The sequence below is a fragment of the Enhydra lutris genome, unplaced genomic scaffold, assembly GCF_002288905.1.
Source record: "Enhydra lutris kenyoni isolate GAN:26980312 unplaced genomic scaffold, ASM228890v2 scaffoldscaffold8, whole genome shotgun sequence".
Classification (NCBI taxonomy): Eukaryota; Metazoa; Chordata; class Mammalia; order Carnivora; family Mustelidae; genus Enhydra; species Enhydra lutris.
The window spans coordinates 3,481,393-3,498,356 of NW_019154092.1; the positions used below are offsets into that span (position 1 = coordinate 3,481,393).

Sequence of the window (16,964 nt, forward strand, 5' to 3'; positions counted from 1 at the left end):
AGATCCCGGGCAATGGTGGCGAAGCATTCCGGGTTCAGCTGCCGCCCCCATAGGTGAACCAGGACCCCATCCTCCTGCTCCCCCAGGACAGATGGCTCCGTTCTGGGGCTACCTACCTCGGGGGGAAGGCTCCACGTAGTCTACCACGGCCACCTTCTTTCCCAGCTGAGCAGCTGGAATGACAAGAGAAGCGGGAGGGTGGGGAGCTGCTTTGGGGCTGGGGCTGAGGACCAGACGAAGGCAAGGAAGGAGCCTCCCACCAGCTCTGCGCCCGGTCTCCCCACCTGTGTGCTGCCACATGGCTGTGCTGCCCACGGTGGGACCCCGTGGGGCTCTTCTTGACTGCAGCCTTCATCCCACCCACCACAGTGCCAGGACCTAGTGGGACACCCTCCCTCCTTCATAAGCCCACTGCCGCAGCCCTGGGCCCAGCCTTCCTTTGCCTCCTGCCACAGCCGGGTCCAGCCCAGACATTCTGCAGGAGCCCAGTGCCCACCTGGCACACACTAGCAGGCATCACAGGGCACCCAAGCCCCGAGAGAGGCCCCAGACTCAGAGTTTCCCCTGGCTCTCTCCCCAAGCCCTCCCATTGGACTCGCTCACCTCCTCTGGTCCCCACCAGACATCGGGGGGGCTCCCACCCAAGATCTACTCTTGTGGGCATTTGCTGCCTCATTCTCAGGGTGAGGAATCGAAAGTTCCGAAGTCAAATGTCACATACAGAGTCAGCCAACTTCCAAAGGGGGAGGGAGATCTGGGTTCCAAACTGCACCTCCTGCCTGGAGTCTCCTGGCCTCCCCCACTGGCTGCCACCAGGTTCCTCCCAGGGCCCCGAGTCCCAGGTAACCTGTCACCAATTATCCTAGGTTAATCGCGGGGCTTCCCCTTGGCTTGCCTGGGGAGGTGCACTGTGAACCTGGGCTCTGGACTTGACTTCCCCCAAGGGCATGCCCGACTTAAACTTCATGACCCATGAATGTTGGACAAACTACAGAACGCTCTTGATCCATGGTCATCGACCAAGAGCAGAACAAAGTTTTAGAAGGCTTCACGTAAAAACCCATTTCACTTGACTGGCCAATAATGGGATTGCAGTGATTGCTTTAAAAACTCCAGCCAAGGGGGTAGCTGGGTGGCTCAGTGGGTTAGGCATCTGCCTTCGGCTCAGGACATGATCCCAGGGTCCTGGGATCGAGCCCTCCATCAGGCTCCCTGCTCGGCGGGAAGCCTGCTTCTCCCTCTCCCTCTGCCTGCCACTCTGCGTACTTATGCTCTCTATCTCTCCATCAGATAAATAAATAAAATCTCAAAGAAAAAATCCAGCCAAGGGGATTCTTCACACATGCCAAGGTCTGTCTTCCACAGCTGACCACAATGGAGCAACAGGGACTAGATTTATCCTTGCATCCGAGACAACCAAAGATCCAGAAGAAATACATAAAATAATGCTTTCAAGAAACCGAACATCAGAAGACCGAGGAGAGTGATTCTTGGAAGATGGGAAACAAATATGGTGATGCAGCATCGGGAGGAGGCCCAGGCAGAGTCCACTAGACTCCCTGACTGAGGAGAGGGCTGGGAGACTGGGGAGACTGAGGCAGCCAGAGCTCCAAGCACGGAGGACCAGAGAGGAGAGAGCTGTCCAGAACCCCAGATAGCTGATCGGTACATATGCGTGAGGGAACTACAGTGGCCCGGAAAGAACCATTCAGAAAGACTAGAGGATAAAGTACTCACACAGGGCAGGAAGTAGTGCCTGTTCCCAGAAGCCAGACTGGAGAAAACACATAATTCCTTGAGAGCGGGGTAAGTACTAAGGTTAGACCCTAGTCACTGAGAATGACTGGGCCCAGCTCCAGACCCACTGAACATACCTTTTTTTTTTTTTTTAAGATTTTATTTATTTTTTTGACAGAGAGATCACAAGTAGGCAGAGAGGCAGGCAGAGAGGAAGGGAAGCCAACTCTGCCCAGCAGAGAGCCTGATGCGGGATTCGATGCCAGGACCCCGAGATCATGACCTGAGCCGAAGACAGAGGCTTAACCCACTGAGCCACCCAAGCGCCCCCCCACTGAATATATCTTAAGTGGAAGATGTAAAAGAATCAAACTCTCTTCCCTGCATCCCAGAACATGCTCGAAAATGTATCTAGGAATCTAAAAATATCCAGAAGCCAGGAAGAGAAAGTCCAAAGTATCTGGAATTCAATAAAAAATGACCAGGCATGCAGAGGAGTGGGAAAAGATAAGACCCAAGAGAGAAATAATCAGTCAACAGAAACTGGCCAAGAACTGACACAGATTTAGCAGAAAAGAAGTAAAACAAGTATTGTCACTGTATCCCACATGCTCAAAAAGTTCAGGAGCACCATGGAAGATACAAGAAAGGACCCAAGTCAAATCTGTAGAGATGAAATTACAATACAAGAGATGAAAAAATATATCACATAGGATTAATGGTAGATGAGACCTCGCAGAATCTTTTATTAGTGAATTTGGAAACATGGGAATAGAAACTCTTCAAAATGAAGAGAATGTCCAAGAGCTGAGGGGAAACTTTGAGTAGCCTACATATGTGTGATTGAAGTCTCCAAAAGCGAAGGAGAAGAGGAAGGACAGGAAAATTCCCTGAAGAAATAATGGTTGAAAATTCTCACAACTTGATGAGAACGATCAACCCACAGACCCAGAAAACTCAGGCAACTCTAGCAGAAAAATAATTAAGAACTACACCAAGGTTGCACCCTCTTTAAATCACTCAAAACTGGCGCCTGGGTGGCTCAGTGGGTTAAGCCTCTGCCTTCAGCTAGGGTCATGATCCCAGGGTCCTGGGTTCAAGCACCACATTGGGCTCTCTGCTCAGCGGGGAGCCTGCTTCCCCCTCTCTCTCTGCCTACTTGTGATCTCTCTCTCTGTCAAATAAATACATAAAGTATTTTTTTAAAAATCACTCAAAGCCAATGAAAAGAGAAAATCCTGGAAACCACCTGAGACAAAGAGACACATGACAAAGGAACAGAGATAAAAAGGACGGCAGATGACACCGGAAACAACGTAGTGAGAAGCCAGGACAGCAACATCTCTAAAGTACTAAAAGAAACTAAGAAAAACTGTCTACCTTGAATTCTCCACCTAGAGAAAATATGTATTTTTAAAAGATTTTATTTATTTATTTGAGAGAGAGAGAGAGAGAGAGAGAGAGAGACATGCTTGAGCAGGGGGAGGGGCAGAGGGAAAGAGAGAATCCCAAGCAGAGGCCGTACTTAGTGCACAGTCCCACGCAGTGCCCTGAGATCATGACCTGAGCTGAAATCAAGAGTTGGATGCTTAACCGACTGAGCCACCCAGGAGCTGCCCACACACCTGCCTCACCAAGAAAATACCTTTAAAAAATAAAGGCAGGGGCACCTGGATGGCTCAGTGGGTTAAAGCCTCTGCCTTCAGCTCAAGTCATGATCTCGGAAGCTTGGGATCGAGCCCCGCATGGGGCTCTCTGCTCAGCGGGGAGCCTGCTCCCCCCCAACACCTGCCTGCCTCTCTACTTACTTGTGATCTCTGTCTGTCAAATAAATCAATAAAATCTTTAAAAATAAATAAATAAAGGCAAGATAAAGATGTCCTCAGACATACAAAAGCTGAAAGAATCCATTATTCTCAGAGCCGTCATACAAGAAATGTTCATGGACATCCTCAGGGTAGAAGAAAAATCATGCCAGACGGCAACTCAGATCTATACAAAGGAAAGGGCACCAGAAATGGTGACTTCTCATTAGTTTAATCTTTCTGGAAGGTAACTGTTTAGACAAAATGTAACAATGGGTTACGGACCTCATAACATGTCAAAGTAAAATGTATGGCCACATGGGATAAAGGCTGGGAAGGGAGATGTGCAAACACGCTACCATCACAAGGTTCTTGTACTATATGTGCATTGGATCATATCACTTGCAGGTAGACCGTGAAGAGTTCAAGATGTCTTCAGCAAACCCCCCAGGCAACTACCTAGCACCGTATTTGTTACGAGAACCTGAGATGGACTAGAGGCCCAAGTGTCAGGGCTGAAACTGGAAAAGTCTTAGGAGGAGACACAGGCATACATCTTTGTGAGCTTGTATTAGACAACTGCTTCTCAGATACCAAAAACATGGCAAAAAGACAATAGGTAAACTGGACCTTCATCAAAATCAAAAACGCTTGTGCTGCAAAGAACACCATCAAGAAAGTAAAAAGATAATCGCAGGAATGTTAGAAAGTATTTGCAAATCACATGTCTGAGAAGGGTCTAGTATCCAGACTATGTTTATGTAAGAATATGGAACATATGTATATGAACTCATGGAGCAGTCATGAAAACACAAATAACCCAATTTCAAAATGGGCAAAGCTGGGGCACCTGGCTGGCTCCAGTGGGGGAGCGTGAGATAGGGGCCAATTCGAATCCTCCGACAGTGCTGGTGGGAAAATAAAATTCCCAAAAGTGAAAACAACCAAATGTCCATCAATGGCCAAGTGGATAATAAAATGTGATATGTCCATGCAATGGAATGATATACAGCCATTAAAAAGAAAAGTGCCAGCATACACTCTGTTGTGGACGAACGCTAAAAACAGCATGCTAAGACCACATATTTGTATGAAATGTCCAGAATAGGCAAATCCATAGAAAAATAAATCAGATTAGTAGTTGACTGGGGCTGAGGGGTAGAGGGGCTGAGGAGTGGCTGCTACGGGGTACAGAGTAGTTTTGGGGAGTGATAAGAATTTCTACAACTGGTATGATGGTTTTACAACTCTGTGAATATACTAAAAATGACTGAATTATGCACGTTACATGAATGTATAGTATGGTATGTGACTTAATCTCAAAAAACGCTATTAGAGGGGCACCTGGGTGGCTCAGTTGCTAGGCGTCTGCCTTCGGCTCAGGTCATGATTCCAGGATCCTGGGATGGAGCCCTGCATCGGGCTCCCTGCTCGACAGGAGCCTGCTTCTCCCTCTCCCACTCCCCCTGCTTGTGCTCCCTCTCTCACTGTGTCTCTCTGTCCAATAAATAAATAAAATCTTTTTTTAAAAAAAAAGCTATTTGGAAACATATGAAACACTTAGAGACAAATCTGACAAAAGCTTTAAGTTGAAAACTACAAAAGGTTGTGGAAATAAATGAAAAAAATACCTAAAGAAGAAATATACTACACAACCTAGCAGCTCTACTTCTAGGCATTTATCCAAGAGAACTGAAAACACGCATCCACACAAACACACAACCACAAATGTTCACAGCAGCACCGTTCACAGTAGCCCCAAAGTGCCAACAACCCAAACGTCCTCCTGCCAATGTACGTGAACAGACAAAACATGGTGTATTTGTACGACAGAATGCTGATCAGTGATAGAAGGGAATGAGCCCCGGACACACAGAGCATCACCGATGAATCTCAAAAAGTTAGGCTGCGTGAAAAAAGCCAAAGAATACATATGACACAGTTTCATTTATGCAAAATTTTAGAAAATGCAAACTAAACTGCAGTGAGAGAAAGCAGATTACTGGCTGTCTGGGGATGCAACAGGGACTGGGGAGCAGGAAGGGGTTCCCAAGGTTTGAGGAAACTTTGGGGTTTGTCAGGAGCTGAGTCATGTCCCCTCCAAATTCTTCCCCAGAACCTCAGAATGTGACCCTATTTGCAGACAGGGTCTTGATAGAGGTGATTAAATTAGAATGTGACCATATAGGCGGGCCCTATTCCAATCTGACGGGGGGGAGCATAAAGAGAGATCGGGGCATAGACATGCCGATGAAAGACCATGTGAGGACCCTGGAAATGATGGCCATCTGCAAGCCAAGGACGGAGGACTCAGAAGAAACAATCCTGCCGGCACTTTCATCTCAGACTTCCAGCCTCCAGAGCTGCCCCAGCAAGTGCATATGGGGGTGATGGCTACATTTGCCAGTGTGACTGTGGTGCTTGGTTCCACAGGTGTGTGCCTATGTCAAAGCATATAGCAAGTCGTCCGCTTTAAACATGTCTGGTTTGTTTTACGTCAATTATAGCTCAATAATGCTGTAGAAAAGGGCGATAATCCACAAGGAGAATGCCGCTGTTCCAAAAGGCAAAGACAGACCTGGGAACCGTGGCAGGTGAACGGAGATGGGCCTCTGCAGATAAGACACTGGTGTGGACACAACATCCAGGGCTTTCTTCTGCTGTAAGGGACATCGCTGGGACAACTGGCTGTCTATACACTGTTTCTTGCGGTGGCTCTGTGGTCCAATGGGATGAGGACTCGTGTCCCTCTGTGGGCTCCCATACCAGCTGGGAGACTTCCCAGGTTCCTCCCCTCTGCCACAGGCCAGCACTCTCCTTTGTCCCTTGGAGAACAGTAGTGCACAGCAAATTTCCTTTATGCCGACTGGCATTCTAAAAACCCAGGATCTGGGGTGCCCGGGTGGCTCATTTAAGCATTGCCTTCGGCTCAGGTCATGATCGTAGGGTCCTGGGATCGAGCCCCACGTAGGGCTCCCAACTCAGAGGAAATCCTGCTTCTCCCTCTCCCACTCCCCCTGCTTGTGTTCCCTCTCTCGCTGTGTCTCTCTGTGTCAAATAAATAAATACAATCTTTAACAAAAATAAATAAATGGGGTGCCTGGGTGGCTCAGTGGGTTAAGCCTCTGCCTTCGGCTCAGGTCATGATCTCAGGGTCCTGGGATCAAGCCCCGCATCAGGCTCCCTGCTCAGTGGGGAGCCTGCTTCCCCCCCACCCTCTGCCTGCCCCTCTGCCTACTTGTGATCTGTCAAATTAATAAATAAAATCTTTTAAAAAAGAAAGGAAGGAGAGAAAGAAAGAAGGGAAACGTCAGAGGGCTGTCCTTTCATGGTCAGGGTACCTGCTCAACTCCCTCTTGTTGCAGCCCTGTTTCTCCCCTGGCTTCCCCCCTCCCTTACCCACATCTGTCTCCTTATCATTTAGACAGGCAAGCAGAAAGCCAGGCGCTCCTCCAGCAGAGTGCAGAGCCCCACAGTGAAATGCTGGGTCTGTTCCCCACCCAGATTAGTGGCAAACTGCAACATACGGTCTCTGGACGCCTCTGGGGCCAGCCCTTTCATTCAACCCATCTTCATTGAGCACCCCAGGGTGCCCAGGCCCATCTGAGTGCCTGGTTGAGGAGAGAGAGTAAGACACAAACAGCAGGACAAACCGGGATCTCTGTGGGACATGCCGGGGGCCAAGAATGAGGACAGTGGAGCTGGGGACGGGGACCAGATGGTGAGGCTGTCATTCTAAGTAGGGCCGTCTCAGCAGCAAAGGCTGAAGGAAGGTGAGTGGAACCCTGGAGCTAACCAGGCAGGCAAAGAGAAGAAGACCAGGCTGGGCAGACAGCCAGGGCATGGAGCAAGGCCAGAAAGACCTTCGGGAATCATCTGCAAAACACCGAGGTGCCAAGGAACTGGAGCGGCACAAGGGAGCAAGGTGTGGGCGGTGGGAGACATGTCGGATGGGTGGGGACAGATCCCACATGGCCCGGGACTGGAGCCCAGGAGAGCTGGCTAAGACCTGGGCTACCCTCCTGCCTACTGGGTACTGCACAGACTGTGGAATGGCAGGGAGGAGGGACTGACAAGGCTCCTGGGGTGACTCTGGCAGGATGTAGGACCCCAGTTACAGAGATAATGCCCTCTACAAAGCCAATCAGGGTGCATCTCCACCCAGCTTCGAGAACAATGCAGCCCTCTTGGGGGGTAGGGGGGCCCTGAAAACTTGGAGGCCCTGCCACGCTGGCAAAATGCAGGGCACAGGACACATACCTTCCTTGGCACAGGCCAGGCCGCCAGATCCCCCGCCAATCACCAGGAGATCATAGTTCTGCCGGCCTGCTGAGGAAAGGGGGAGAGGTGAGAGGAAGGGCCAGGACAAGTCTGGGGCATGGATCCCACAAGGTGCCGCGTGATTTCCAAAGGGTAAGCAGCTCTGCCCGGTTAAATGTGGTATGGGATCCGTGTTATTGGAGCAAAGCCCGCAGCCCATGGCGGTCTGGGGTGACAGTGCATCCCACATCTAGGCAGAAGGCAACCTCGGTATCCATCACCGGCGCGAATCCTGAAACTAAGCAACGGCAGGTGAGGATGGCCCAGGGAGCATCACCACCTTTGCAGCAACAATCAGGCCAAGAAGAAGGTAATTTAAGTGGCAAAATGGCTCTGAACTCAAAATTCGCTGAATATTCTAAGCCAGACGTGAGTTAAAACACTTTCCTTGAGTCTGTCTTTCAGTTCCAACAGTCACCTTTTGTTCTACATGAGGAAAAATGAAAAGCAGTCCCTGCATTGGGCAGCACACCCTGGCCTCTCAGAGTGCCTGGCGCACTGTGAGCCCTGGGATAGAAGGGACTCCGAAATGCCTTTTGGGGTCCCCATGATGTCAACTCGGAGGCAATGCACTCCCACACCCAGCACAAAGGCTGGCTCACATTTTTGCTGCCCTGCAGAAGACATTCGCTGTCTTTCTTCGGCAAACCGCTGGCAGGGAAGGCAGGCAAGGGACAGCCAGAAAGGAGGAGGGGGTGAGGAAGGGAGTGGGGGGGGCAGGTAGGAGAGGAGCAGGTGTGTCCTTAGGTGTGGCCTGTCAGTCAGAGCCCACGCCTGAGATACCCAGCACCAAGCACCGGTCCACTCCCGGTAGGGAAAGGAAGAAATCATAGAAAATCATCAGTATGTGGGGAGGGAGACAAGGGTGCCAACTGCTGCGTTGTGTCTAGAGCTGACCATTGCTCCTGGGCCAAGCACCCAGGTCCTGGGATCAAATCAGGCTCTGCCACCCAAGGCCAGAGCAGCTGGACTAGGGCCTCAGGAATGAAAAGACTGTATCTTCCTTTGGGGCCACCTTGACCTTCCTGGTGGGCAAGGCTGTAGAGAATATTCCTGAGGTCCTGCATTCCTCAGGGACCTCGGTTTTGTAGGTCCCTGCACTCACAGACAGGTCCAGGACTTGAGCTCCTGCAAGGACATAGGAGCTCCAGCCTAGAGGTGGCCCTGGCTTGCAGCTGACGAAGCTAGGGGAGCTGGCCAAAGGAGCTGTGTCCCGATGCTCAGCTGGTGGCCTGTTGCCACCAGGCCCACCCCCGGCTTTGTACCCACCCCATCTGAGGGCACCTGAAATGTGTACACAGGGAAACATGGGACCAAACGGAGCCACAGCTTGGTTCAAACAGCCAGTCTGAAGGAGAATCAATTCCAGATTCAACCCAGGGGGGTCTGAAGAGGCCTCAGTTTTTGTCAGTTATTCTGGTGGCTTTGATATGAGCCCAAAGAACCGAAGACAGACTGCCGGTTGAAGAGAAACAGCTGCAGGTTCCCCCAGGGAGCACTCACTGCTGGCTGCTCCGGGCTGGGGGAGGTGGGGGACGTGACGCTTTTGCCCAGGACAATACCCCTACCTTCCATTGCAGGTGCTGATGCTGGTCCTTCCTGCTGACAGAGCAAGTCCTGGCTAGCTCCAACTGTCCCCAGCTCCACACTGTCCCCTCTGCCTACTATGAGGCAGAGGGCAGAGCAAGCCACCGAGCTTATCTTCGTGGGTTTGCCCTGCCCAACTGCTGCCCATACCCTGGAGCTCTGCCAGTCGGATAAACACTTGGACGAGGACTCTGCCTTAAGGACAGGAAAGGCGGATGAGGCAGGTGCTGCTCTGAGGGGACTACCTGGGGACATACCACTCCAGTGCCTGGGGCAGCCTTCCAGCCTCACCTTCCCCACTGCACGTTCCAGGCTCAGTCCCAGAAAGGCCTGTCTTCTTTTTGCTCTGAGCCCATCGTTCTTGACTTTTCTGCTCCCTGCAAGCATGGCAAGGCCAAGTGAATGGTGCAACACTCTGGGAGCACCAGCAGAGGCTTTGCTGTGTGTCCACAAGCATGCTGACCACCTCGGGGAGCCACCTTGGGAGTCCTCCTGTGCTGTCCTCCCCACCGCACATTCTTTCCTGGTAGCAGGTGTTAGGGGACAGATGACACCAGTGATAGTGTCATTCTGGTTCCTGTTCTGGAGTGACATGGGCCACACCCCCAAGCCTGGGATGGCGCATGTGCCTCCCTGCTCTCAGATGGAAAGCTGGGCTCAGAATCGGACCTTGTGTATGCTTGTTGGGGGTTGGCACTGTGCCCAGGCCCTGTCCGCCCCTCACCACTGCAGCTAAGTAAGCGCTAGCCTTGGGGCTTCCTTCCCCTTGCTGCCTAAAGACCATGGGTAAAGAATCTCTGGGGCTGGCCAGCTGGAAACAAAAAAGCTCGACCCCACGGCCATCCCGCTCTGCCACAAGGCCACGGTTACAGTGGACTGAAAGACCTTGGACTTGGAAGGGCAGCAGCAGCATCTATTACTTGCATCCAATGGGGTGAGGGCCTCACCGCATAGCTGCTATCATGACCCACGCACCAAGGATGCTTTCAAAGACTGGGGGCCTTGGCCAAGGTCTCAAGGGCCAGCAAAGCCATCCTAAGGGCAGCACTATCTCCCCTTTTCCTAGGACTCCACAGACCCAAAGCTCCCCAAGGCCACAGCAGCAGTTTTGCCTTTCCATATCCACTGTCAGCACCATTCCACAGCTGGCCAAGCACCCTGCCACTTTCCCTGTCACAGCCACCATCTCGGTGAAGGAGGCCTCATCCCTTCTTTGCTCAGGCCCCTCAACACTCGTGCCCCACGGGGAGTCATCCAGGGGCAAGGTCTGGGGGCCAGTCACCAAGCAGGCATGTGGTGGGGAGCACATCACTACATGTGGGGCTGGCCATTTCACCATGGCAAGTGGTGGCCCTGTGACTGGCACTGGGGATCCCGTCTGCTGGGCTAGGCAGGTGACCCCGCATCCGGTCAGTCCCTGCTCTGGAGCCTGGCACCGCCCCCTGAGACTGGTGCTCTGATAAATGATCCTGGTTTGATTGGTGATCCTTGGTGGCTCCAGGAGGACAAGCCAGGTACTGTCCCCCACCCCAGGGCACCCGCAAAGCACTGCAGACAGCCAGTGCTTGCTGCCCACCAGTTTGCAAGCGTCCCTGTCCCCTTGAAGACTCCATGCAGTGCACGGACTGAGCACCTGCTGTGTGTGGCCACTAGGGTCTCCGGAAAGGAGGCGGCCAGGTCTGACTAGTGGGGTCTGTGGGTGATGGCCTCTGGTTACCTCAGGAGGGGAGCCGCCGCCACCATCAACAGGACTATAGTTAATATTGGGCTGGGGGGTGGGGAAGCGAGCACAGATCATTTTACCCAGCAGAACCTCCGGCGGGGTCCCCCCACTGTTTCCCCAGCTGGAAAGGGGGTTGGGGTGGGTGGAAGCCGGCAGACTGCTGTCCCAGCTAACTGGGGCTCGCGGGGACACCCCCACGTGGACAACCTCTGGCGGGTACCCCCTGCCCAGTCCGCGCAGAGAGCCCCCTCCCCGCCCCGCCCTACCTGCTGCCCTCCGTGCCGCGCCCCGCACCCCGCCCGCCGCCGCCGCCGCCGCCGCAGCAGCCCCAATCCGCCACCGGAAGCGCCCGCCCGCTCCCGGCAGCGCAGCCGCCATCGCAGCCGCCATCGCAGCCATCGCCGCGCGGGGCCTCCTAGGCGCTCGGGGCTGTCCGCCGCGCTGCCTGCGCGCCGGCTCGGGGCGGGTCCTGCAGACTAAGGACGCCGGGGCGGAGGGCTAGGTGAGAGCGCCGGCGGGCCGCGGGGATCCGGCCTAGGGTGGGGTCTCCGGACCGGGGGAGGATCTGATCATGGGTGCGGGTCTCGGGACCTGCGGTGGATCTGATCCGAGGTGCGGGTTTCCCGACTTGGGGCGGATCTGATCCGGGGTGCGGGTCTCCCGACCTGGGGCGGATCTGATCCGGGGTGCGGGTCTCGGGACCTGCGGCAGATCTGATCCGGGGTGCGGGTCTCCCGACCTGGGGCGGATCTGATCCGGGATGCGGATCTCGGGACCTGCGGTGGATCTGATCCAGGGTGGGGGGTCTCCGGACCTGGGGCGGATCTGATCCGGGGTGGGGGACCTGGGAATCTGTCCTAGGAGCTCCGGAAGCCGGGTGGCAAATTAGAACCCGTGTGAAAGGATCCGACCTTGGGTGGGAGTCTCTGGACAGAAAAGAAGGGGCTGGGATACCAGACTGGGTTGAGGGAGTGGAAGATCTGTATTGGAGTGTGAAGATCCGACTTGGGGATGGGGTTCCAGACAAAGATAGGGGATCCAGCCTCCTGTGGGGATCCATACACTAAGGTGGGGGCTGTCTCCTGGGGAGGGCTTTGACGCCATGGACTTTCGGGGTCAGAGCCTGACTCACCAAGGAAGGGTCACACTTGGTCTTTGAGCAGGGGTCACTGTGGGCATCCAGGCCCTGAGGGGCTCAGTGATCTTTCCAGGGGAAAACTTGTGGTACCTTCAGGCTTCTCCTTTCAGAGGAATGGCTGACACCCCAGGAAGGAAGCGACCAGAGCAGCACCCCACAGGACTGGGTCTGGCTGGTGTGGCCTCAACCTCAAGTGAGAAAGATTGAGAAAGAGGAAGTCGCCCCAGAAGGGACCTGACATAACAGCCTTTCAGATTATAAGAGTCAGGGACTTTTCTTGACCTATTGCCTGGGGCTAACTTTCCAGACTGCCTGCTGCCTCCCAACTCCCAGAAGCGCTCTGTGGAGCAGTGCCAAACCTCGTGGGGAGAGGGTTGCCGTAGATGAACACGGCTGGATGGTAGTTACCACAGTAAGGACAGATTTTATTCAGTAGCTAAGGATAGTAGGGGAAAGAGCTGGGCTCCTTTCAGATTTGTTCAGAGGCACTTTTAAAGGAAAAGTGAGTGTGTGGGGGGATGGGAATGACAGACCTGAGTGAGTCAGGAAAGTGAGAAATTACGAAAGTGGGAAAAAGCAGTTTGTCATTGTAAAACCCCCCCCCCCCCCCCAGTTTGGAAATGCTAAGTGTTGCTTATGGGAGTTAGGCTTCTCTGCTTTGCCTGAAGCTGGGAGATGGAGCCCTATCCTCAGGTGTTAGCTGAAACAGTCCTTTCTTTTGGAACCCTTGAGTTCTCTGTCACGCACCTTAAGGAGGCCAAGGTCATCCCAAGGATGCAGCCTTGAGCTGTTAGACACTGTTTAGTGTTTGTTGAAGTTTTCATAGGCCAAGGTTGAGACCTAATTGAGAATTCTGAAGACTCAGAGGAGCTTGGATAGAGTTTGGTCAAGGAGAGAGTCTGCTGCAGGTCCCCCTCTGTTGAAGGAAAGGAGATGTTCTGTCTGCTGACTAATAGAAACCTGTTTTCTGTTTGATCACCTTTTGTGGAACCAACTGTTGGGGCTTAGTAGTAGAGGATATTTGCAGGATGATTCCAGTGATCAGGCTTTAATGAGGGACATTTCTGTGGAAACAGAAAGAAAAGCAAAGATGAATGGTCAGAGCTGAATGTAAACCTGGTTTTTGAGCCCTACAGGTGGCCAGTTGGGACAAGTTTAGACATTGATGTGTAAACATTTCTAGATTATGGGTGAGAACCAATTCAGTGAATTTCCCAGTTTGTAGTTTGAGTGTTTGTGGTGACAGTATAGACATCAGTGTCACAGTCAAGGTTATTGACAGAGCAGAACATGGGAGATATGGGAGTTCCCATGGACTGGGAAGGGCCCATGCAGCCGCAGCTCTAGGAATGAAGGCGGACACACACCATTTGTTGCAGTGATGAGCTCTTTGAGGGTCATGTCAAGCTGTCTGCATGCTTCAGCATGAGGGGCTTTTCAGATCCTGGAGGAAAAGGGGTGACAGCAAGATAACCAGTGTCCCAGGAAGGGTCTGCGTAGTCAGGTTTTAGTTCTTAGTGATGCCAAGTCAGGAGGGAAGGAGGAAAAATTGGAAACATCGACTTGGAGAGTTGTAGCCAGATACTGAAGGAAACTAGAGGACCTGAGGGTTTGGTGAGGGCTGACAAAATGTGTAATATGGGAGGATGGCAGTCCCAGTAACCTCAAACACAATAAACAGGATTAAAATCTGATAACCCAGAAGGGTGTATTATTTTTCCCCATTGAGACAACATTTCCCTTAGAGCCATCTTCCTTTTTGATCAAAGATAATCAAAGGAAGGGGTGCCTAGTGGTTCAGTTAAGCGTCTGACTCTTGATTTCGTCCCACGTTGTGATCTCCGGGTTGACTGGGCTCCATACTTAGCGGGTAGTCTGCTTCTCTCTCTCTCCCCCAACTTCCTCTGTCTCCAACCCCCACTCAGGTGTTCCCGCACACACACTCTCTCTCTCAAATAAATAAGTAATTCTTTTTTTTTTTAAATATATTCAAAGGAAGGTTATTCTTGTTTTACAAAATAATTCTGGTCTCATTAAATGTAGCCTGATTTTTTACATAAGTACAACAAAAAAGGCAATTGACCTCATAGGCCTTGTTAAGTTTGCTTTGTGGAACTTTTCATGGGGAATCTCAGATTGGAATTTTAAAAGCCTGTTAAGGCTAGGAAGCCAAAGCAAGAACTTGCCATCAGACTTCACCTATAGATTTGGGTGAATTCCTCTCTTCTCAAGCTCTCCCAAATATCTTAGGGTTCCTGGGCCTGCCAGGAAGTGACCTTCCTTACTCACTTGTAAGGCTGTGAATCTCTAAGCCAAATACCAGGCTGGTTTTTTCTAGAGGGCTTTGTGAGCATTGCTCCTTGTAAAATTGACTGCAGCTCCTCAAAACCTTCTGGTCATCTGATACCATGCATCATTTTCAAACATGACGTTTCCTGGTTATATAACCAGCTTTTTAAAATTATGTCCTATCGCAAAGAGGACAGATTTTTATTGAACCTATGCAGATAACTATATTGCCACAAAAATAAGAATACTCAACAATAGATTCCAATTTTTGGAGGAATCAAGCAGGGAGAAGATAAATGCTTCAATTTTGTTTACAAAAATATAACTTGCTAGAGTGGGATGATTCAGAGATAGCTTAATAGAAAAAAGAAAGGTTTTTTTTTTTTTAATATCCGGAAAATAGAACACTAATGAGCCAAGAATATTCCAGACGAAAGCCATATAAACTTAAAATCATCTTTTATTAGTTCATCCAGTTCCATTTAGTTGATTCTTGCCTAGTTTCACAAACCCATTGGTTTCTGCACTAGAGTTCTGGAGCTCCTTACTCAGTCCCATGGGATGATCTCAGAGGCAAGGCCACCAGAAGTCTGTACCCCAGGGACCTGTCATAGTCCTTTCCATGGGTCTTGGAGACAGTCTCTTTCTGTTGAAGATGAAGCACTCTGGCCTATAGCTGATTGCAAATGCTTTTGGAGAAGAGTTTCTCCAAACAGAAACTATCTGTGGGTGACAAAGACTTAAAATGACCTGGGGTTAAAAATTTGCTGGGAGTCCCTTATAAAAATAACACAACTGACAAGGAAACTTGGTTGTTTCTATAGCATACACGCCATTTAAAGTATTAACTGGAATGGTGATGATAACATTATACCAGAATATTTCACAGTCACTGAGGGCTCTCACAAATGTATAGGAACTTTATGTAAATTCTGACATCCTGATATCAAATAACATCTACTCACAAATAAAACTCTTGGAAGGTTAAGCAGCATGTCTTAATTTGACAATGACTTTCATGAAATCCAACTTGTTAGTAAAACTACTTAGTTTTAGGGGCGCCTGAGTGGCTTAGTTGGTTTAAGTGTCTGCCTTCAGCTCGGGTCATGATCCTGGGGTCCTGGGGTCCTGGGATCAAGCCCTGCATCAGGCTCTCGACTTTACAGGGAGCCTGTTTCTCTCTCTCCCTCTGCCAGTCCCCTGCTTGAGCTCTCCCTCTCAAATAAATTTTTAAAAATCTTAAAAAAAAAAATAAAACATTAAAACTACTTAGTTGAACTCTTCTCTTTTATGAGGTGAAAGAACAAACCCTTTGAGATCTTCTAGAGGCCCTCTGGGAAATCCCAAAGCCAGTTTGAAGTCAAGAAAATAAATTCATGGAGCGCTTGGGTGGCTCAGTGGGTTAAGCCTCTGCCTTCAGCTCAGGTCATGATCCCAGGGTCCTGGGATCGAGCCCCACATCGGGAGCCCCACATCGGGCTCTCTGCTCAGCGGGGAGCCTGCTCCCCCCCGCCCCCCCGCCTGCCTTTCTGCCTGCTTGTGATCTCTGTCAAATAAATAAAATCTTAAAAAAAAAGAAAGAAAGAAAGAAAGAAAAGAAAAGAATTTCATTTAGGATTTGTTTTGGGGAAGACAGAGTTGTCAAAAATATCGAAAGGTGTGAATGCTTGGCTAAATAGGATCCCAGTCCACTGTGAAACAATTTTTTGGTTATTTACATAACCTAAACGACAATAAAAGAATTCATAAGTAAATATAAGTGATAACATGATTGTTTAAAGAAACAAAGTTGGGGGGCGCCTGGGTGGCTCAGTGGGTTAAGCCGCTGCCTTCGGCTCGGGTCATGATCTCAGGGTCCTGGGATCGAGTCCCGCATCAGGCTCTCTGCTCAGCAGGGAGCCTGCTTCCCTCTCTCTCTCTCTGCCTGCCTCTCCGTCTACTTGTGATCTCTCTCTGTCAAATAAATAAATAAAAATCTTAAAAAATAAATAAATAAAATAAAATAAAATCTTAAAAAAAAAAGATGATAGAAACAAAAGCTACAGACTGGTAAAAAACTATTTGTAAACTACTGCCCTAACAAAGGAATCACACCTAGAATATATAAGGAATTCTGAAAACTCAATAGTAAAGGTACAAACAATCCAAATATAAAATGGGTAAAAGAGGAGACAGGGGGCCTGGGTGGCTCAGTCGGTTAAGCATCTGCCTTCAGCTCAGGTCATGATCTCAGGGTCCTGGGATCGAGTCCCGCATCAGGCTCTCTGCTCAGCAGGGAGCCTGCTTCCCTCTCTCTCTCTCTGCCTGCCTCTCCGTCTACTTGTGATCTCTCTCTGTCAAATAAATAAATAAAAATCTTAAAAAA

At 50.6% G+C, this 16,964-nt stretch overlaps 2 protein-coding genes across 9 annotated transcripts in view; one reads left to right on the plus strand and one right to left on the minus strand.

Moving 5' to 3' along the window:
• The window catches only part of LOC111142575 (thioredoxin reductase 2), a 50,609-nt gene extending 38,254 nt beyond the window's left edge, over positions 1–12,355 (minus strand). For 2 of the 7 annotated variants that reach the window (XM_022495853.1, XM_022495854.1), the window contains exons 1-3: positions 11,439–11,571; positions 7,803–7,871; positions 117–173 (exon numbers count right to left, since the gene is read on the minus strand). In XM_022495853.1, coding sequence (XP_022351561.1) covers positions 117–173; positions 7,803–7,871; positions 11,439–11,571 — 259 coding nt within the window. Of the gene's footprint in view, positions 1–116; positions 174–7,802; positions 7,987–11,438; positions 11,572–12,304 lie in introns of those variants that run through there. The other 5 variants (XM_022495857.1, XM_022495851.1, XM_022495850.1 and 2 more) reach the window with 5 other exon arrangements.
• LOC111142576 (catechol-O-methyltransferase) overlaps positions 11,609–16,964 on the plus strand; it is a 21,285-nt gene continuing 15,929 nt past the window's right edge. Inside the window, exon 1 of one of the 2 annotated variants that reach the window (XM_022495860.1) lies at positions 11,609–11,674. Coding sequence is in view for 1 of the 2 variants with exons in the window: in XM_022495859.1 (XP_022351567.1) it covers positions 12,708–12,722 (15 nt within the window). In the remaining variant the exon portion in view is untranslated. Of the gene's footprint in view, positions 11,675–12,621; positions 12,723–16,964 lie in introns of those variants that run through there. The other variant, XM_022495859.1, reaches the window with a different exon arrangement.